The sequence below is a fragment of the Phascolarctos cinereus genome, unplaced genomic scaffold (assembly GCF_003287225.1).
Source record: "Phascolarctos cinereus isolate Bilbo 61053 unplaced genomic scaffold, phaCin_HiC Scaffold_4;HRSCAF=312, whole genome shotgun sequence".
Classification (NCBI taxonomy): domain Eukaryota; kingdom Metazoa; phylum Chordata; class Mammalia; order Diprotodontia; family Phascolarctidae; genus Phascolarctos; species Phascolarctos cinereus.
Window position 1 is genome coordinate 84986659 of NW_027555847.1, and position 23252 is coordinate 85009910.

The window sequence follows — 23252 nt, forward strand, 5'->3', positions numbered from 1 at the left end:
ATGCCTGAAATGGAATTCCTTCTATTTACAATCCTTGTAGAAATTAACAAACACTTAAAGAATAATTTAGAAACAGTAAGCAATAAAATACTTTTATATTAACAGTTGCATTTTTTAAAAGGTATGGACTTTACAACATTCTGTTTAGGTCCCTTTCCAAGAAATAACCAAGGAACCTTGAGATGAGAAGCAACATAAAATTTCAGACCTTGTCACTCATGCAATAGAGATTTGTACTTAGCGACAGCTTGTATCTCTGAGAAAATAATCTTATTTGTAGTTATATTCAATTTTCAATTACCTAAATATGGATTATCTACTTCCTGGGTAATCCTACAGTACATTTTAAAAGTCAACCTGGCTTGCCTGTGCCACACAGTAACTCTTTCTGGGGTACTTCCCTCACCATGATTTAGGAGTATTTAACAAATGAAAATTAAAATAATGATTTAAAGATAATTAATTTGAAAGTGAAATCTATTGCAAATATATTATTCAATTCATAAAAGATTCAAAACATAAATACTTTTAGACAAAGACATAGATTTTCTTCTCCACTTCTTCCCAAAATGGATCATTGAAAGTTTGTTGCATAAAAATATAACTGTACTTCAGAGATTTCAGATACCTGAACTTCAATCACAACTAAAACTGCGTTACACTTGGATTCCATTTTCACCTTTCAACAAGAAATCATAGAAAAACTGAATACAAAGGGACCGTAAAAGGACAGGAAGTCCAACTCTTAGCCTTCAATAATAATCCTACCTAAAACATCCCTGACAAATGATAAAGCAAATGTAACACACATAATCATATAACTACATGCTACATAGACATATTGGTCTTTTAATTCTCCATGTAAAACTGCCTACACATTGTCATGTTTGAAGAAACAATGTCATCAGACCAATCCATTTCAAATTGTATATAGGTTAGCCTTTACGACAGGCATGTTGGCCAAACAAAGACTTACAAATGAATTTGCTAGAAAGCATAAAGTCCCTACGGTTGTTTAAACACTCCCAATTAGTTTTCCAGGTGTCATGCAAATGTACTATTAGCCAAATATATCTGAAATAATAGATGTTTAGTTGAACTTAATTAAGAGTAATAAAAAAACTACATTTGGATAGAATATAAAAAACAGGTTGGTTAACTTAAAAACCCTGACCCATAACCTTCTTTAACACCAGATTAGTATCAATAGTGCTTGAGCTTTTTTTCCCCCCTGAAAGTGGGTTAGGATGGAATTTGTCTAAGTATTTTGATCATCTGATGTTTCAAGGTTTCAAAATGATTGCTCAAAATCTGTTAGTCTTTTTCAATAGTTAAATGACCTGGCCTTTCATTGATGTGGTACTCCCTCTACAGACACAGATTACAACTCCTTTCTGACTCAGTAGTGGTTTTTAAGAGTTTCTATAGCTGAAAATGTCACCATACTGACACCAAAATGGTGACCAACCTCTCTGAACTTAGTGAGGCTAGTGCTCAGAAAACAGGTGTAAAGTCTGTCACTGGGTCCTGCCTGAATGGGTGAAGCTTGTTCAGATTAGAACGAACAGAAAGAATATGATGGCATGGAATCTGAAAAAGCCTTTATGCCACCAGAAAGTGTCAGAGGACTTTAGTGGAGATAGTCTACAAAAAATTTAACTTCATGATGACTGAAAATAAATCCTGTTCACACACTTTCTTCTCATTCCACCATACTAACCTTCACATTTTTCCAGAATCTGAACAGTTTCTCCTATTTCCAGGACTAAGCCTTGGGGTACGGATCCACGAAAGCTGCATATCACTAGAAAGGCAAGAATAAATATAGAAGTTAGGATTTTTTAAAATGGAAACAGAAATCTTGATACTGAAATTAAATACTAAATGCTCTTTAAAATATTCTCTCTGGAAAAATCTCACCTTCTCATAAGTAAGATATTGATCAATTAAGGTATTCTCTGGATAAGGTACATTAAAGATGAAAGTATCATTAAATTATGATAACAAAAATCAAAGCATCACCACTTTACATTTTTATAAAGCTCTACACTTGACAATTCACTTTGTATACATTATCCCATCCTAGGAGAAAACAAGAATGGTTCTTAAGATCCCCTTTTTACAAATCAGGAAACTAGATGTGTGAGAATCTCATCTTTGATTTTGTCTCATTTTGCAGTGTTCCTTTTCCAAGGGCACAAACTAAGGTTACATTCTGAGAACTGAATTCATGTTTCCCAACTTTAAAGTCCAGTTCTCTTTCCACCATACCCTACTGTCACACTAAAAAGTGTTGTTACTGGGTGCTACATATATACCTGAATATTTCTAATAGTACCTGACATAACCAAAGAGTCACTTTCTTTTTCAGTAAGGTCTAGCCCACATATTTAATTTTTACATTTCAATCTAGTTAAAAATACCTTTTTCCCCCCAAAAGATAGCAGCATTAAGTGCTCTTCTCTCTTAACACGAGTGTTTGCCAGGACTGTTCTGAGCTGCTTCTCTTATCGATGTGCGATTTCTTAGCTATCTCATCAGTTCTCATATGAACAAGTAATATTTCCAAATGACATAAAATCTATATACGCTCAGCCCTAATTGCTATCTTCAGCTCTCAAACACTTCTCAGAGCACAGACACAGAACTGGCAGGAACCTTAAAAACCAAGGCCAAGCCCCTCTTTTTATAGATGAGGTTAACTGAGGCACAGAGAGATTAAGTGACACCCTTTATCACAGAGCTGCAAGTATCCAAGGAGGGATTGAGTTCAGGACTCCAAATACAGTCCCCTAGCTACTACACCTCACTGCCATCTCCTCGTGGATTTCTCATAAGCATTTCAAACTCAGTATGTCCAAGACAATTTAGTGTTTCTTTCCCCATCTCCCAACCACCTTGTTTCTGTGGTAAGAACCACCATCATTCCAGTCATCCACATTCATAAACTGAGAGTTATGCTACACTCTTCCCTCTCCCTCATCGTCCATATCCAATCATTTGACAAGTCTTGTTATTTCTACCTCCATAACATATCCATACACTCACAACTGCCAAACTTCCTCCAAAACCTCTCCTACAAAATGACCACAGAAAATGCCAAATTGAATTCTGAAAGGAAAAGCCAACAAAAAGTCACTGTGAGTCATTTTTCCAAGCCAGAGGAAATGATGAACTCCAAGGTTGTGGACATGGGGGTAGGCGCTGGCCAGAAGTGCCAAGTAGGAAAAGAAATGAGAGCTGTGCAAGAAAATCGTGAAAAAAGAACTCACAGCTTGGCACCAAAAAAAAAAAGGCACCAAAAATTCTGAAGAAAATAACTCCTTAAAAATCAGAATTGGCCAAATGACAAAAGAGGTACAAAAATACTGAAGAAAATAACTTCTCAAAAAAAAGAATTAGTCAAGTGGAAGCTAATAACTCCATGAGACATCAACAAACAATTAAAAAGTCAAAAGACTAAAAAAAGTAGAAGAAAATATGAACTCCAGAGAGAATTAATGAATTCTGAGTGCAAATTAAAGTATAATTTTTTCACTTTCTTTATTTTTCTTGCTTTTTTGCAATATGGTTAATATGAAAATGTTTTGCATGATTTCATGTATAATTGATAACTTGCCTTCTCAATGGGGCTAAAGGGAAGGAAAGAATTTGGAACTTAAAATTTTGGGAAAAAATGAATGTTAAAAATAAACAGATTACAAATTTTTAAAAAGAAAAAAAGTTAAGGAGAAGGACAGAATTTTAGAAAAGTTTGATATGATACACCTCTGGAAAATATTAAGTAAGAATAGAAAGGAATACACCTTTTTCTCAACTGTATATGGTACCTTAACATGCTAGGGCATAAAAACCTCAAAAAGAAACACAGTAAAGTAGGAATATTAAATACATCTTTCTCTGACCATCAATAATGAAATAAAGTTTACATTCAATAAAGTGCACAGATTAAAAATTAAGTAGAAACTAAATAATCTAATTCTAAATAATGAGTAGATCAAAGAACAAATCATAGAAACAATCAATAATTTCATTAAAGATAATGACAATGAGACAACATACCAAATTTGTGGGATATAGGCAAAGCAGTACTTAAGGGAAATTTTATGCCTTTAAATGTTTACATTAGTAAAAGAAAGAACAGATCAACAAACTGGATGTGCAACTAAAGAAACAACAAATTAAAATACCCAATTAATCAACAAAACTGAAATCCTAAAAATCAAAGATGAATAAAATTAAAGGGAAAAAGAAAAAAAATTAAAAAGATGAATAAAATTAAAAGTAAAAAACCCATTAAACTAATAAAACTAGGAGATGGCTTTATGAAAAAAAATTAACCATTTGTTAATTTGATTAAAAAAAATAAAAAAGTAAAACCAGATTATCAGCATCAAAAATGAAAAGGGTGAATGTACAACCAGCAAAGATGAAATTAAAGCAATTGCTATAAGTTATTTTGCCCAACTTCATGCCAATAAAACTGACAATAAAACAAAATGAATGAATATTTACAAAATATAAATTGTTCAAATTAACAGAAAAAGCATTACGACATTTTTTAAGAGCTAGGCAATGGGGTTAAGTGACTTGCCCAGGGTCACACAGCTAGTGTTATGTGTCTGAGGCTGGATTTGAACTCAGGTCCTCCTAAATCCAGGGCCAGTGCTCTATCCACTGTGCCACCTAGCTGCCCCAGAACATTTGTATAATCCTATCCTAGAAAAAGAAATTGAGCAAGTCATAAATGAGCTTCCAAAAAAGGACCCGATGGATTTACAAGCAAATTCTACCAAACAATTAGAGAATAATTAATTCCAATACTATATAAATTGTTTGAAAAAATAAGCAAAGAAGGGATTCTACTAAATCCCTTTCTGACAGAAATATTTTTTAATACCTAAACCATGAAGAGCAAAAGCAGTGAAAGACAACTATAGACCAATTTTCCTATTGAATATTGATGCAAAAATTTTAAATAAAATACTGGAAGGGAGATTACAGTAATATATCACAAAGATCATATATTATTACTGGGTTGGATTTATATCAGGAATGTAGGGCTGGTTCAATATTAGGGAAACAATAGGAACGATTGAACATATCAACAACAAAAAACTCAAAAATTATATGATTATACCAATAGATGCAGAACATTTCAGCTTTTGTCAAAATACAACACTCATGCCTATTAAAAACACTAGATCCAAAAATAAAACACTAGAAAGCACAGAATAAATCGAATTTTTCTTAAAATGATAAGTAGTATCTATCTAAAACCAAGAGCAAGAATTAACTGTTACAGGGATAAAATAGAAGCCTATCCAGTAAGATTAGAGGCAAAGTAATTATGCATTATCACCATTATTATTCAATATTACACTAGAAATGCTAGCTATAGCAAAAAGACAAGAAAAAATAGAAGGAATAAGCATAAGGAAACAAACCTATGATGTTTTACAGATGATATGATGATATACTTAAAGAACCCTGGAAAATCAAATTTAAAAAAAGTAGTCAAAACGATGAACAACTTTAGCAAAGTCGCAGGATATAAAATAAATTGACACAAATCTTTAGCATTTTTATTTATTACTAATAAAACACAGCAGGAAGAGCTAGAAAGAGAAATTGTAATTAAAATAACTACAAACAGCATAAAATACTTGGAAGTCTACCTTCCAAGACACACAGGATCTATATGAACACAGTAACAAAACATTCTTCACACAAATAAATACAGATTTAAACAACTGGAGAACTATCAATTATCCTGGGTAGGGCAAGTCAATATAATAAAAATGACAAAACTACCTAAATTAATTTACTTATTCAGTTCCATACCAATTAAATTACCAAAGAGTTACTTTATAGAAGAGAAAGAAAATAATAACAAAATTCATCTGGAGGAACAAAAGGTAAAGAACATCAAGAGAATCAATGAAAAAAAATATAAAGGAAGAGGGCCTAACAGTAACAGATCTCAAACTATAATACAAAATAGTAATCATCAAAACAATTTGATACTGTATAAGAAATAGAGTGGCTGATCAATGGAATAGATTAGGTACAAAATATATAGAAGAAAATGAGCACAGTAACCTAGTTTTCAATAAACCCAAAGATCCAAGCTATTGTGGCAAGAACTCACTATTTAACAATAACTGCTGAGAAAACTGGAAAGTAGTCTGGTAGAAACTAGGTATAGACCAACATTCACACTGTATGCCAAAATAATCTTAAAATGAGTACACGATTAAGACATAAAGGATGATATCATAGGTAAACTAGGGGAGCATGGAACAAATTATCTGTCAGATCTATACTTAAGGGAAGAGTTCATGATAAAACAAAAGATAGAAATGATTACAGTAGGTAAAATAGGTTAGTTTGATTACATGAAATTGAAAAGTGTTGCACAAATAAAACTAACACAGCCAAAATTAGAAGGAAAGTAGGAAATTGGAGAACATGTTGCCAAGTTCCTCTGATAAAGGAATAATTTTTCAAATATATAGAGAACTGAGCCAAATTTATAAAACTAAGAGCCATTCTCCAATTTAAAAATGGTCAAAGGATATGAACAGGCAGTTTGCCGAAGAAGAAATCAAAGCTATCAGTAGTCATAAGAAAAAATTCTTTAAATTACTAATAATTACAGAAATGCAAATTAAAACAACTCAGAGATATTACTTCACACCTATCAGAGTGAAAGGGAAAAATAACAAATGCTAGAGGGGATGTGGAAAAATAGGTATAGAGATGTAAACTGTTCTGACCTTTCTGGAAAGCAATTTGGAATTATGTCCAAAGGGTTACAAAACCAAGCATACTCTTTGACCCAGCAATACTGCTACTAAGTCTATACCCCAAAGAAATTTTTAAAATTACTCATATCTACAAAAATGTTTTTAGTAGATCTTCTTGTGGTGGCAAAGAATTGGAAACTGAGGCAATGTCTATTATTACAATGTCCATCAACTGAGGAATGGTTGAACAAATTACGGTATAAGATTTTGATGAAATAGTATTTCTGCTGAAATAAATGATGAAGGGCATGGTTTTGGAAAAACCTGGGAAGATTTATATGAACTGATGCTAAGTGAAGTGAATAGAACCAGAAGAACAAGGTACACAGTAACAATATTATAGCAATAATTAACTGTGAAAAACAGCATCTCTGGTCTATACAACAATCCATGAAAATTCCAAAGAACTGACAGACTCTGAGTGCAAACTGAAACATATTTTTCCTGTTTCTTTTTTACCCTGTAACATAACTAATGTGTAAATAAATATGTTTTGCATGACTTCACATATATAATGGGTATCTTATTTCTTGCCTTCTCAATGGGTAGGGAAGGAAGGAGGGAGAGAATCAGTAAGCAAATAAGATGGTTGCTATGATACCAGAGTTATTGCTCTGGACAGCCCAGAATTTCTAGCATAGTTGTGATCTCAGCCCCTCCAGGAAAGCCCCCAGACCCACCCCAATCTTCCTCCCACCTGCACTGCTTTCCTGGGAATATTTTTAATGTACTGATGAGTCACAATGGTTTTTCCCTATTCTTTTTCTAATTTTTTTGCCTTAAAAAAACTCTATTTGCTATATGGGATGGCTTTTTGAAAGGGGAAAAAGAAAGAATGTAGGGAGAAATGTTTGTAATATATAGACATTAAATTTATTTTTAAAATAAATGTAATTAGTCAAGGAAAACAAATTCCCATACTGACCATATCCAATATCATTCAGCATATTTATTCTAATGGCTCTCTTGCAGGAGACAGGCAGCATGCATCATCATCATCATCATCATCTATCCCCTAGAATTGTGTTTGGATATAGCATTGATCAGAATTCTTAAATCTTTCAAAGTTATTTGTGTTTACAATGTTGATGTTGTATAAATAATTCTCCTGATTCTATTAACTTCACTCTGCATTAGTTCACGCATGTCCTTCCAGGTTTCTCTGAAACTGGCCATTTCATAATTTCTTAAGACACAGTGATGTTCCATGACATTCATAGGTCACAGTATAAAGGTTCACCAGTTAACCATTTTCTTTATTTCAGCTGTATTGATTTTGTTTGTGCAAAACTTTTTTATTTTTATGTCATTAATTGCACATTTCCTTCCATCCTAATCTTTTACAATTTTTCCCCATCCTTGCTTTACCTTCTTCTTACAAAGAAGCTGATAAGAGGATTGTGCTTATCATTAGTGCTCTCTGCTTAATACAATTTGCTTCTTCTCCCGTCACTCTTCTCTTTCCTTTACCCAGACCTCAATCATAGGTTCTTATCTTTCTTTATATCTTTTTAAAACCTTCTTCACAATCTAACATCCAAGGCTAGAGTTTGTTTTCCTTAGTATTAACCTTTTTCTGAATCTACCTTCCCTCTTATTCTTCTACCACTCTCTCTGAGCCTTCTTGTTTCCTTATGGAGTTGAATGTACTTCTACACTAAACTATTTGCATGCACTTGCATGTGTGTGTATGTGAGTGTGTGTGTGTGTGTATGTGTGTGTGTGTTCCACCCTCCCTCAACCAGCTGAAAGTGATGTTCAAGCGATGCTTGTTCCTCCATCCTTTCCTCCTTGTTTGTATAATCTTCTACTTGAGCACCAATTTTATAAAATAATAATTTCTCCCACCTTTTCTTTGCCTTTATTTCCTAGTGTGTTTCTTTTTCCTTTCCTTTCCTTTCTTCTTTTAAGATCATGAAAAATAAAACCACTTCCAGGCCCCTTATCTTATTTGACTTCCTCTATGACTCTTGATGGCATTAGGGTTCTGAGATGACACTTATATTCTCCTATTAGAATATAAAATCTTTACCTTTGTATAATTCCTTCCTGACTGTTCACTTGGATTTACATTTTCAAATTTCTCTTGACCTCTGTGCTTTTATTCACAGTTTCTACTTACTACTGGTCTTTTCCATAGGAATACTTAAAAGTCTTCTATTTCATGGCAATTTCACTTTCCCCCTACAAGATTATAGTGTTTTTCTGGATATGTTATTCTTGATTGTTAGCACGTATGTTCTGCCTTTTGGAATATTATGTTCCATGATTTCCTCCTTTATTACAGTGGTAGCTTCCAAATCCTGTACAATTGTGACTCCTCACTCTTTGAACTCTTCCTTTTTAGCTGCTTCTAATATTTTTTATTTGAGCTGGAAGCTCCAGATTTTGGCTATGAAGTCCTGGGAGTTTTCATTTGGAGGGTTTCTTTTGGGAAATTATCAGTGGATTCTATCTATTTTCACTTTGCCCTCTGGTGATGGTAAATTTGGGTGGTTTTCTATTACTATTTCCTGAATATGATATCCAGGCTCTCTTTTTTTGTCAGGGCATTCAGGTAGCCCAGTGATTCTTAAATTATCTCTCCTTTATCAGTTTGTAAGGTCAAATGCTTTTCAAATGAGACAGCTTATATTTTCTTATTTTTCCTCAGTCTTCTGACTTTGTTTTAATATTTCTTGTTGTTTCATGGAGACATTTACTTCTGGTTCATTCTGATGTTCAGATAGGCTGTTACTTGGGTTGGATTTTGTCCTTCTTTACTAAGCTAGTTCTCCTCTAAGTTTTTTATGGAAAACTCATTTCTTTTCCAATATTTCCCCCTAACATCTTCACTTCACTTATGCTATCATTAAAAACTCTTAAATCATTTCTAACTCTTGCTTCAGTTCTTCTAGGAATTCTGTCTGACCTTGTGGCCAAGCTGTGTTTTCCTTTGAGGCTTACTTGTAGATATTTTGGAGTTATTCTTTTCTTCTAGGTTTATGTCTTGAGCATTCATGCATGGCACCTCAATAGCTTTTTGTCTCATAGAAGTATTTTTGGTTTACTTATTCTTTTAGCCTTACTTGCTAAATTGGGGCTTTGTATTATGGCAGGCTAAGCTCACTTTTGGAGAGGGTGTCTAGCACTTGTTTGCTCCCGATTTGTATTCTCTGGGGTCCTGCTGCTGTTTTCTCTGGGTACTGAGTGCTGTATTCTTCAGGGATCACAGAAGAAGCTCAAGTTGGGAACTGGCCAACTTTCAGTGTGCCCTGAGTCATTTAATCTAGAGTGAAGTCTGATCAGTTATCTCCTATTCTGAGATTTTCCAGAAGCAAAATCTGCTTTCTCAAAAATCTCCAGTGTAGGGGCAGCTAGGTGGCGCAGTGAATAGAACACTGGACCTTGAGTCAGGAGGACCTGAGTTCAAATCTGGCCTCAGACACATAATACTTCCTAGCTGTGTGACTCTGGGCAAGTCACTTAACCCCAATTGCCTCACTATAAAAAAAAATCTCCAGTGTATATAAGACTATGCCTTGATTTGTTCTCCATTTTTATTACAAACTCTTAGAGGTAGTAATCACTCCACCCATACTTTCCACTACTAATGTGCCCATCATTTCCATTCCAGTCTCTTTTCCCACAACCCCAAAATTTTTCTGCTCCCCCTTTCTTCCTTTCAAAGCTTCTCCTCTTGGATGGCTTCAGAAAAACCTGGAAAGACTTATATGAACTCAGGCAAAGTGAAGTGAGCAGAACCAGGAGAACATTGTATACAGTAACAACAATATGGTAAGGATGATCAACTGTGAAAGAATTAGCTACTCTTATCAAGGCAATGATCCAAGACAATTCCAAATGACCCATGATGAAAATTGCTAACCACCTCCAGAGACAGAACTGATGAATTCTATATGCAGATTGAAGCATACTTTTATAAACTTTCTTCATTATTATTGTATTATTTTGTTTGTGTTTTATTTTGTAACTTAGCTACTATGGAAATGTTTTGCATGAACTCACATGTATAGCTGAAAGAAAATTGCTTGCCTTCTCAAGGAGGAAGGAGGGGGTAACGGAGGGAGAGAACTTGGAACTCAAATTTTTAAAAGGTATTGTTAATTTTTTTACATGTAATTGGGAAATATTTAATGAAATAAATAAAATAATGAATAAAAAAGATAATAGCAGATTATCTACTTTTACTGAGCCTTAATCTCTTGGGGTAACTGAATAGAGGCATATGGCCCATCTCTGCATCTGTAGGCACATTTTATAGCTGCCCCCACACTAGAGGTGAGGGAAAGAATAGAAGTATTCACTGTCTTTGAACAAGAAGGATGGCTCATGATCTCCACATACCTTTAAACTTCCAATTGTTTGGCCAAAAGGAAAAGAGAATGGATATCCCTTTCCCACCCCAAATACGCTCTCCTTTTAGTAACCAAGATCTACTATCTCACATCTGCCTTTCTATTCACACAACTGTTACCCTAGTTCAAGGCCTCATCACCGCTTACTTGAACTACTGAAACAGCTCACTAATTGATTTCCCAGTCTCAGGACTCTCCTGTTCCCAATCCTTCCTTCACACAGCTAGCAAACTGATTTTACTAACATAGAAATTTGACCATGTCATTCCCCTACTAAACTCTGATGACTCCCTATTACTTCCAAAATCAACATAAACTCCTCTATTTGACGTCTAAAGCCTTTCTCAGTCTTGTCCTAAGCTACCCCTCCAGCCTTCCAGTACGCGATTCCCCTCCATGTACACTACCATTGCAAGAGCATTAGCTTTCCTGCTGTTCTTCATACACAACACTCCATCTCCCATACTTTTACCTCCATCCTTGGAATGTACTCCTTCCTCACTTCCATCTCACACAGTTTCTAGTTTCCTTCAAAGCCGAGTTCAAGCATTACCTTCTACATGAGGCTTTTTTGGATCTTTTTAGGTACTAGTGTCTTTTCCTGATAATTAGTTTGCCTTGACTGTTGGATAACGACCGTTTCCACTTTTGGCACTGTGTTCCCAATGCCTAGTACAATGCCTAGAAAACAATAGTTGATTTAAAAATGCAATGTTGACTGATAGATTACATCAGAGTTCATACTAATTAGGACTTGGGTGCCAAGATGTCTAAGACTGACCTCAGCATATAATATTATCTTCTAACATTCTAAAGGATCCTTAAAGAATCAGTTACCAGCTCTAGCTAGAATATAGTAAAAAAAATTAACAAAGCACAAACCAAGAGCAATGGGTAGTCTCTCAACAGCCCAAGATCATTTCATTCCACCAGTATCTATAGAACTTCCTGTGCATAGATGAGAAGATAAACAGGACGTACCCCTTACCCTAAAAGAGCTTAGAGGATACTAGCAGGGATAAGACATGTAAGACATGAGGTTTCTTTTCTGTGTAGGTGAAGTACATGTTCCAAGCTCTTGCAGTAAGTAGAAAAAGAACTGGATTTGGAGTCAAGCCCTGGGTTTGAATCTTGGCTCTACCTCTTTACAAGCTGTATAACATCAGACAAATTATCTCTCTGGATCTCATTTTTCTCCTTTGTAAAATGAGGGAGCTGGCTAACACAATCACTGAAATTCTTTCTGCCACTAGATTCTATGGCTGCAGTTCACAAAACATTATGTGGGCTAAAGATTGGGTAATACGACAAAAAAAGGAAAATTTCAGATGTTGGAGGGGATATGGAAAAACTAGGACACTAATGCATTGTTGGTGGAGTTGTGAACTGATCCAACCATTCTGGAGAGCAATATGGAACTATGCTCAAACAGCTATAAAACTGTGCATACCCTTTCATCCAGAAATACCACTGCTATGTCTGTATCCCAAAGAGATAAAAAAAGAAAAGTACCTACTTGTAGAAAAATATTTATAGCTGCTCTTTTTGTGGTGGCTGAGAATTGGAAATTGAGGGGATGTCCATCAATTGGGGAATGGCTAAACAAGCTGTGTGATATGATTGTAATGGAATATTAGTATGCTATAAGAAATGACAAGCAGGATGATTTCAGAAAAACCTGGAAAGATTTACAGGAACTGATACTTTGTGAAGTGAACAGGATCAGGAGATTATTGTACACAGTAACAGCAATATTGTTCAATGAAGAACTGGGAATGACTTAACTATTCTCTGCAATACAATGATCCAAGACAATTTCAAAGGACAAATGATGAAGCGTACTCTCTGCCTCCAGGAAAAGAACTGATATTATTTGAATACAGACTGAAGCAGGCTATTTTTCATTTTCTTTCATTTTTTTTATTCGAGTCTTCTTGTCCAAAATGACTAATATGGAAATGTTTTACATAATTGCACATGTATAACCTATATCTAATTGCTTACCATCTCAGGGAGAGGGGAGGTGAGGGAAGAAGGGAGGGAAGTAGAGATAGAATTTGTAACTCAAAAATTTAAATAAAAATATTAAAAAAAACATTCTGTGGAAAAGACCTCGATTATACAAAGAGCTCAGAATAAATCAAGAGTGTAACATTTCAGCTATAGGAACTAATGTAGTCTTAGGCTGCAGTGTCCAGAAAAAAGAGAGAGGCTATGCATGGCTGCACTGGCCTCTAACCTCACCTTAACACATCTGAAGTACTGTGTTCAGTTCCAGATACCACATTTTAGGAAAGAAGCTGAAGCAGGTACAGTCTGAGGCAAAGCAGAATGAGGAAATGCAAACTGTGCCGTACAACTATTAGTTGATGAATTAGGAATATTTAGCTTAAAGATCTAAGGGAGTAGAGAGGATGATCACTGTCCACTTTGACTATTGTTTGGAAGAAGGATTAAACTTATTCTGTTTGGTCTCAGAGGCAGAAGAATGAAAGGGAGGTGGTGTTGCAGAGGGGAAGATTCAACTCATCAAAAAGAAAAATTTCCTAAAAATTAAATCTGGCCAAAAAGAGAATAGGCTGCCTTGGGAGATGGTGAAGTTATCTATTGGTGAAGGTCTTCCAGAGGAGACAGAGTAACCACTTGTTGGAGAAGTTGAAGAGAGCATTTCTGGATAGAGGAATTGGTTGGTCTAGATGACCTTAGGAGTCACTTCGCATTTTGAGATGTGATTTTTTTTTTAAGGCTAAGGAAGACTTGGATATTTTGGGAGGAAGGAGAGGAGTAAGAGAAGAGACTGAAGAGAGTTTATATCATGTGGCCTGAATCTTAATGTGGATGCAGATTCAGATTTTTAAAAAATTATACTTAAGCATTTCACACAAATTCAGTCTCAACCAGCAAATCTGACGAGTGTCTTTGTTTTTCTTCTCAAACAAGTTTCCAAAAGTTGGACTACAGGGAGGAAGACAGAAAGAAAGTAAAGCAAATGACATTTGGTGGGAGGGTAGGGAACGAAGAGAACAATGCTTCCTCCCTGTAATCACAGATCTATTTTCAGACCTATAATTTGTTTACAGGGTATCATGCAACATACAACCTATTAATCAATAGTTTGGCTCTGTTTCCTACTGTGTTTGCCAGATGCTTTGTAATGATTTTGTGAATAAAGTGCCAGCTACATAGCAACTCTGCCCTTTACCATCATTGCTTCAGTCCGGGTGGATCAACTGGTCCAGGTGGTTAAGAATTGTCACTACAATTCAGCTTAAAAACATAAAATATTATGTAACCTTCAAGAATATAAGATATTAAGTATTAAAGTATTATCCATAATTTATTTATGAAAGGAAGTAAATGACAACTAGTTCAGGGGACTAGAGTAAAAACAATTATAAATCAATGTTGCCACACTGTTTTGGAGGTTTTGTTGGGGTGGGGCACAGCTAGTGGGGTAGTGGATACAGTACTGGACCTGGAGTCAGGAAGACTCATCTTCCTGAGTTCAGATCTGACCTCAGATACTTACTAATGTTATCCCGGGCAGGTTACTTAACTCTGCCTCAGTTTCTTCATCTGTAAAATGAGCTGGAGAAGGAAATGATAAACCGCTACTATCTTTGCAAAGAAAGGCCCAAATGAAGTCATGAAGAGTCAGACACAACTGAAAAACAACTGAACAACAACATTGTTTTTGATTGTTATTTCATTTTGTAAACTTTGGAACATAAGACCAAAATGCAAAAAACAGTTTCTTTCCTCCTGGGTGCTTTCCCTGAACTTATGATGCACTGCTACCAAGACGATAGTGCTTTGATCTTAGCCTCATTGTCTCCAAACAGTCAGGCTACTCATAGGTTTCATTGAAGAAAAGAGACAAGGGTGAAAAGTCTGTATTTTCCCATTCAATTATGCATTTAAAATGCAAAAAGAACTCATTAAAACAGCTAAACATAAACATTAACCAATATTAATACAGTAACTTTTTAAAAAGATGTGTAAAATTTAATATTTAAAGAAATATGAACAGCTAATTACTACTAGATACTTATTCATTAATTCTTAACTTAATCTACTGTTTAATTTAACCCTAGCTTTTCCCCTCAGCCTTGAGTCTCTAGATTCCAACTAACTCGCCCTAAACATTTCTTGCCCAATGTAATGGAATTTGCAATTCCATTACTTCCTCCAGCTCATTATGATCCTAGGTTAGGTGCACAATCTCTAAGAAATTCATGTTCTTCAGTCCATGCTCACTTTATTTCTGTCTCCATCCACTCTCCCTGATTTCTCCAACTCCAGTAGCCCTTCCCTGCTCCCACAAAAGTATCTCCCTACTCCACTCACCAGCTCCTCCTCCTGTATTATCTTTCCCTCCTCCATTAGAAAGTTAGCTTCAGGGACTTCTGGGTCATGTGATCAACAATAATGAGGACTAGATACTTTCTCCAATCCTTATAACTTTTCAAACCCTATCAAAATAAGAATCATGTAAAAGAAATAAAGCAATTTCAGTTGTCTGTAAGATCTTAAACAGCAAGATCACTAATGAGGTAACAACTCAATGAAGCAAAAGCAGAGATAGCTAGTCTATAATCCTTAAGGCTCACACGCAACACTCCCTCCTCTACCAGCCACCACATTCTGACAGGGCTTCATAAGCTGACCCACAAGTCTGCAACAGAATTCAACTCTGCTCCCCCTCCCTGAGCCACTGAAAGCCAAAAGGCAGAAGCTTGCTCTAGGTGGGATTTCAGTGTGGCAGCACTCATGCTGTAAAGCAGTACTCAGCCAGAAAACTGAGGATGAGAGGGAATGGGGGCAGGACATCAGCATGAGTGTGGACCTACCAAGCCTGAAGCAAAGAAGACTGGCATCTAGCTGGTGTTAGCTATGTTTATCCAGAAGTCACTTGGGTCAGAGATCAAGGCTGAAGGAAACATGAAATGCTCAATGTTGGAGAAAGCTGAGACAACTTGGAGGCCCAGCACCCGGGGAAAGCGTTATCAAAAGGGAAGGAGTCAGAGAGTGAGTGATAGGGGAATATAAGAGGAAAAATTGAAAATAACAGACTTCAGAGAAAGAAAATTCAGTTAAAGACTTTGAGCACAACAGGAAAGATATTAACAACAAAAGAGAATATGGCCTCCAGATCATTTAAATGAGTCCAGACATCTACATACCCTACTAAGTTATCTAATTTGAACTTGGACCTCACTTTAGTAAAGCAGTCATTCTACTTCTCCCTAACTTTCCCACTTTCCCATAGTAGCTGCTCCAAACCTCTTCGTATGCAATCCTTCCATGGCATCCTTTGCCCTCACCTTCTTTACTGAGGACTTTGCCACCACGTCACCGAAAAACTAAGGCTACTACTAGCTAAGCATTCCCTCTTCTCTCCTCTTCCTTATCTCACCACACTCAGACATCTTTCCTGGTCTATCTCATCCTTCATGCCTCATTGTATAAATACCTATCCCCTCCCATATTCCCTATCATATTGCTCCCATTATCATTCTCCCTTCTAATATTCAGTCTCTCCATATCTACTAGATCTTTCCCCATTGCCTACAAACACATCTATGTCTCTCCAGTCCTTACAAAAACCTCACTGGATTTGACTATTTTCACTAAGCATAGTCCTATATCTATCTCTGCTCCCCTTTTTGGCTAAAATCCTTGAGAAAGCCATCTACATAAGGTATCTCCACTTCTCCCCATATCAATCTCTTCTATATGGAAGCACTCTGGCTTCCCATCTCTTCATCTCTTCATTCAACTAAATTGTCCCCTTCAGATTTGCCAGGGAGCTGCTATTTGTCAAATCTAAAATCCTTTTCTCGATATGCATCTGTCTTTGCTTTTAGCGATATTTGGCATTATTATCTTCCCTTCATAGATACTCTCTCCTCTCTAGGTTTTTGTAATACTGCTCTTCACTGGTTCTCCTACCTTTCTGACCGCTCCTCAGTCTTTTTGCTGAATCTTCATCCATATCATACCTGCTTAGTCTGGGTGTCCCTCAAGGTCTGTCCTGGGCCCTCTTCTCATCTCCTAGCATGCTATTAAACTTGGTGATCTTAACAGCTCAGGTGGGCTCAATTATCCTCTCTTTGCAGATAAGTCTCAATCCTCTCTCCTGAGCTCTCTCACACTCTCAACTGCTTTTTGGAATCTTGAACTGGATGTCCCATTGGCATCACAGATTAAACACACTCAAAATAGACCTCTGTTTGAAGATCTCTTTCAAATTTAACATGAAAACGTTAATACCTAGTCTCTGAATCCAGAAATTCAATCAGTTCTGAATCCATCTAATTGTACCATCACCTACATCTAATTGTACACACATCTCTCCATCATTTCTACAAGAATAGTATGGACTACATTATCAAAATCTTTCCTAACATGTATATAAACTATGTTTGCAATGCTCCCTAATCTACCAGTTTAGGAACCTGTCAAATAAGGAATCAAGGTTAGTCTGTCATGACCTGTTCTTCATCAGTCCATGCTGGCTGTCTGTGATCATCACTTCCTTTTATAGACCTTCACTAACAATCTCTTTAATAATAGGTAACAGTGACTGACACACTGACCATCCACATGGAGAGACCTGAGACCTGGCTTCTTCTTCTGATGATGCATGCTTTCTGGTTAGGGCACTTCCCATGGAATAACCTGTGTCCTGGCCACTTCCAATGACACATGTGATTTGGCCTCTTGTTAAAGGGGTATGAACAAGAAATGGGGTATAGAAATCTATCCTGTACTACAGGAAAGTAGAAGGGGAAGAGGATAAGAGAAGGGGCGGGGGGAGAGACGGAAGGGAGGGCAGACTAGGGGAAGAGATATTCAGAATGCATGCCATCTTGGGGTGGGGGGAATGGCAAGATGAGGTGAGAATTTGGAACTTAAAATCTTGTGGAAGTAAATGTTGAAAACTAAAAATAAATAAATTTAAAATTTTAAAAAAAATTTTAAAAAGGGGTGTGAAACCAGACCCATAGTATACAAGGGCCTTCATATATGAGAAGTGGGGGGAACAATCAATGAGTGTTGGCCACAGATAGAAAGAGAAGAGCTGCCCACTCGGGAGACTTAATTTTTTTTCAGGAGACTTTCAAAGGAGTCACTCCACCCTCTTCTTCTCTGTCACCCTTTTTGGGGTTGGCTTCTCTTACAAGCTCTTTTTCATGTTCAGAATCCTAGGCCTTCTGAATAGTTTGCTCTCAGGTAAAGTCCGAAATGATATTAGAATATCTAGAACACTGGAGAAGGGACTGAGTGCCAGAAAGTAGCCCCACTCCTGTCTCCCCCTTGCCCTGTGTCCAAGCCTTTTTGGAAAACTTCCAAAAGGCAGGCTACAAAAACATTCTAGAATGTCACCAAGAGGTGGTGTTACAAAGTGTGTACAGTCAGCCTCAATAAGGAAGACTTGGGTTCATGCGCCATCTCTGACATACCAATTGTGCAGCCAGGACACAGGCCATTGCATGGAAAGGGCCCTACCTAGAAAGCATGCATCATCATCAGAAGAAGTCGGATCTCAGGTCTCTCCATGTAGATGGTCACTGTGTTAGTCACTGTTACCTATGCAGAAAAGTCTCATTGACACAAAGATATTTTGCAGAACAGCTAATGGTCTTGCATTGGTAGAGGGTATTTCTTTACCAGGAAGTCAACAGACCAAAAAAAACCCCCCAATATTTTTTGCTAGGAATCAAAATCAAGTTCACTGGCCCAAAGTTTACAAACTATATTCTTTCCTCTTTTTTTCGATATAGAAACATTTGTCCTCCAGTTCTATTGGTGCCACTCCTATTCTCCAATATCTTTAAAATATCCTTCGCAGTGTTTCAACAATCACATCTGCCATTTCCTTCAGTTACTGAGGATATTATTTTTCTGGGCCAGGTGACCTGAATTCAACAAGAGCAGCTGAATCCTTTATTACTCTCTACTTATTTCTATTAGGTATCAACTTTCCATTAGTTATTTTTGTGATATAGAGATGGGAGAAGATGAACTATATCTGTGTGACCAAACCCTTGCGATTAGAAGAAAACAGCAAATGAGTTTGCTTAGCTGGAGCAAAGTATAAATCTGGGTGTGGCAGAAAATGAGGACAGTTGAATAAAGGAAGAATCAACATTAGAGTATCTTATACTTAAAAAAATGTTCATTGAGGGGACAGTTAGGTAATGCAGTGGATAGACCACTGGCCCAGGAGTCAGGAGGATCTGAGTTCAAATCCAGCCTCAGACACTTGACAGTTACTAGCTGTGTGACCCTGGCCAAGTCACTTAATCCCATTGCCTCGCCCCTCCAAAAATGTTCATTGTAATGTTCATTTAGTTCACTAATAAATACACCTCAATGTTGCTAACTAAATGAGCATTCAATGCCAAATCCCTGAGAAGACAGAAGCAACATATTTCATCCATTCACCATATTTTCACCAAGAGTGATAGAAAACAGCAAGAAGATAAAAACAGACTGAAGTGAGATTACAAAAAGCAACAATGATGAAATCCAAATAAAAGCATAAAAACACAAGTCAAGAAAGAAAAATACAAAAGTTGGTGCAATAATCACAGCATAAAATCTCAACCTGCAGTTTACTGAGCTGGAAAAATGTCATTATGAAAGAGTATGAATACAACATAGTTACAGAGAAGTACTCTGCCTCCAAGTACCAAAAAACAATCTAGGAAATTTCAGTAAGACATCCCTGAAATTTAGAATATGATCATTTATGATTACAGCTTAATTACAGAGAAATATGCTGACTCCAAGTACCAATAAACAATCTAGAACATTCAGTAAGCAATCCCTGAGATTTGGAATATGCCCATTTTTTAAATTAGTAAATGGTTAAAAAATAAAACCTATAAAATTAGCAAAGAAACTCTTCTTATGAGACAAAGCAAATAAGCTGAAAACAAATAAAACTGTATCATTAAGATAAAGCTTTTAAAAATTAATCACTTCTCACTGGGACTTAGAGATGGTCCTTGAGGAAAATTGACTAGAATTAAGTGCCAAAAGTTTTGGTCTTCCAACTAGAGATGTAATATGGAAACTGTTTATTTTGAAAGGACACATTACAAATACCTGGAGTCAGAGAGGAGGCTAAATTTTTTGACAGGGAAAGAGATCAAATCCTGCTGCTGTTTTTCTTCTTATCTGCATGCTGTGGTGCTGGAAGGATTCCAAACACATCTAAATTCAAGGTTCTCACTTGCCTATGCTACTGATGCCTAGAAATGAAAAAATCTAACTTTTCCTATTATAATAAAGAACTGCACAATTTCACAAAAAGATGGAAACAGGGCAAAAACTCACAAAAAGAAGTCCCTCTGATGAATGGGGAAAGTATCTCTGTCTTAGTGGCAGCTTTTCTGAACTACTCAATATCTGAGAAAGAATTCCTTGGAGCTTCTGAAGGTGTATAGAGACATTCTTCAACCACTATTTTTCCTTGCCTCTTCTCCACCACAGACACCTGAATACTGAACTTAAATTACTACAAGGGATGTCTCCAATACCTTGAGAAATATTGTTATTGAACTGAGAATTGTGAGTATATATTTAAGGTCACAACCTAATTTTTATGAATATCATCCCTAAGGTTTCTATCAGTTTTAACATTGTATAATAATGTGATTTTGAATATTGATTTCACTTCTAAAGCTCACAGAATTGAAGTTGTTTAGAGAAATGTTTACTTATTTCACTTGTGCCTTCTTGTTCCTTTTATTATTTTCCCCTTTTAGAACTTTCCACTAATCAATAATCCCTAGAGGAAGGATGTATTCTGTTTGATTTTCAAAATCTTAAGGGGAAAGAAACTGTAAGGGTTGAGTCGTTTTTTGATGAGTGGATCATTTTGCATCTTGTTGGCACAATGGATAGAGTTCTGGGCCTGGCATCAGGAAGACTTATTTTCCTGAGTTCAAATCTGGCCTCAGACACTTACTAGCTATTTGATCCTGGGCAAGTCACTTAACCCTGTTTGCCTCAGTTTACTCATATGGAAAATGAGCTAGAGAAGGAAATTGCAACTATTCCAGTACCTTTGCCAAGAAAACCCCCAAAGGGATCATGAAAGAGTTGGACACGCCTGAAAAATGTCTGAACAACAACAAAGGATATAAAACTTTGAACAGGATCCTTTACATCTAGTTTAAGATATGAAGTTTTAATTAATTCATCTGCGTATGAAAAGGCTGAGAAAGCTGAACCTCCTGCCAGCAGAGACTAGGAACTTATGGAACTTGCCCCAATAGTACAGATTACTTCTCTACATTTTTCACAGCCACTAATTTGTGTAAACAAACAAGAGAACCTTAGGGATTTTTTGTTTTGTTTTGTTTGTTTTTTAATAAGGAACTCTGAACCCCAGAGATATCTGGTAATTATTGGGCAAATGGCTAGCCTGCAAAGATAAACATTTTGGAAATGAACCAGATGGTCATCCTAAATTAGGGTGAGGTCTCTCACCAAAGGGACCCATCCTTAAACCAGAAAAGGTCATTTAAGCATAAACCTTGCTCTCCCACCTCCTGCCTGGGAATCGACAAGCCTCAGCATCTCTGCTCTAAGTGAGCACCAATTTTATAGGAGAAATGATTGGCAACTACTGGTCTTGTTATCCCATCTGAGTAACTGTCTTTGATAAGAGCTCATTAAGTCTAATAGCTAATATTAATGGATGAAAACCAGTGAAGGCTTAGAGCTACAGTTTTAGAAATTGCTACCCACAGGATTATCCTTAGAATTTAAGGAAATGTCCCAGACCCTGGACCATCACCCTGGAAAAAACCTGGTCCAGAGGAGAGGTTTCTCCAGCACCATCATTTTCATTCTATTTCATTTATCTTCTTCTCTTCAACAATCTTATCCTCCTCAAAATTCGAAGGAGCAACAAATGAACTCTCTGCAAGGAACTAGAAGAACAAACAGATGGCAAGAAGGACTGAAAGATCAATTTGCCCATGCATTCTGAGTTATCACCCATGTCACTAGGTGCTACCACAGAAACTAAAGATATTGTTGCTGTACCTTTAAGGGCTAAATAGAATGTTCAGAAATGGGGGCTGGGGCTGGAAGTTTGGAGTTATTATTCTAACTGTCATTTTCTCAGGCATTTCTCCCTAAGGCATCAAGGGTTAACTTTGATCTATGAGGAATATGTGATGAAAGTTCAGAAATAAGTTGAGAAGAAACTTCTTTCTTATGTAACAGGGGGCTGGTGGGCAGTCCTCAGCATGCTTGGTTTCCAGATGGAAGAAGCTGACGGAATACACTTTCAGAGAGACATGTATGTAGATGTGGGACATGTATGTAGATGTGGGGCACCCACAGTCATTCTGCAGCTGGTTCTAGTCTGCGGGGCACGCGAGGAAGAGGAGTCCTTCTGATTGTGTGTTCAAATGGCACTAAATATTTTCTTTCTTCCTTCCTTCCTTTCTTTCTTCCTTTTCTTTTTTTTTCAGTCTGACACTTTCCTGCCTCGCTCCATTTAGTGAAAGAAGAGCAACAGTGATAGAGGAAGAGAGGTGTCTGGCTCTTCCCTTTGGAGGCTTAAAGGTGAACCGTACATAGAAAGAAGTCTGTGTGGATTTATTTTTCCAGCTTCTAGGGAAAGGAATGTGGAGCTGTGAAAATGGCCATGACTTTGTGAGCTTTGAAAGGTCAAGGGAGTGAGCAACCAGAAGATCCAAGAGCAGAGTCCAGGCTGGGTTTTGCAGCTCACCAATGTGGCATCAAAGGCTGAGGAATGACCTTCAGCATTCAGCCCAAAGAGAGCCGAAATATGGACTCAACAGCAGCTACATGCATTTGGACTTGGTGGAGCAAATGCTTTGTGGAAACGGGATCCATTCTTGCCAGGGGACCAAGGTGGCAAAAAGGAATGTGGCCCTGCTCCTCCCTCCCAACCAGGTGCTGGATGGGCATAGGGAATGTCTGTATTCTATTCTTGCTATGGAGCAAAGTAAATATCCCTTTGTAAAAGCTAATTGATGTTAACTGGCTACAAGGAAATTCCTGGCAGTTAACAATGGGGATAACACACTGG

The 23252-nt window shown here is 36.7% G+C and overlaps 1 protein-coding gene across 1 annotated transcript in view; it reads right to left on the minus strand.

Annotated features, from left to right (window-relative positions):
- Nucleotides 1–23252, minus strand: part of DOCK3 (dedicator of cytokinesis 3) — a 512545-nt gene that overhangs the window by 395658 nt on the left and 93635 nt on the right. The window contains 1 exon segment of the mRNA XM_020999119.2: nt 1721–1804. Coding sequence (XP_020854778.1) covers nt 1721–1804 — 84 coding nt within the window.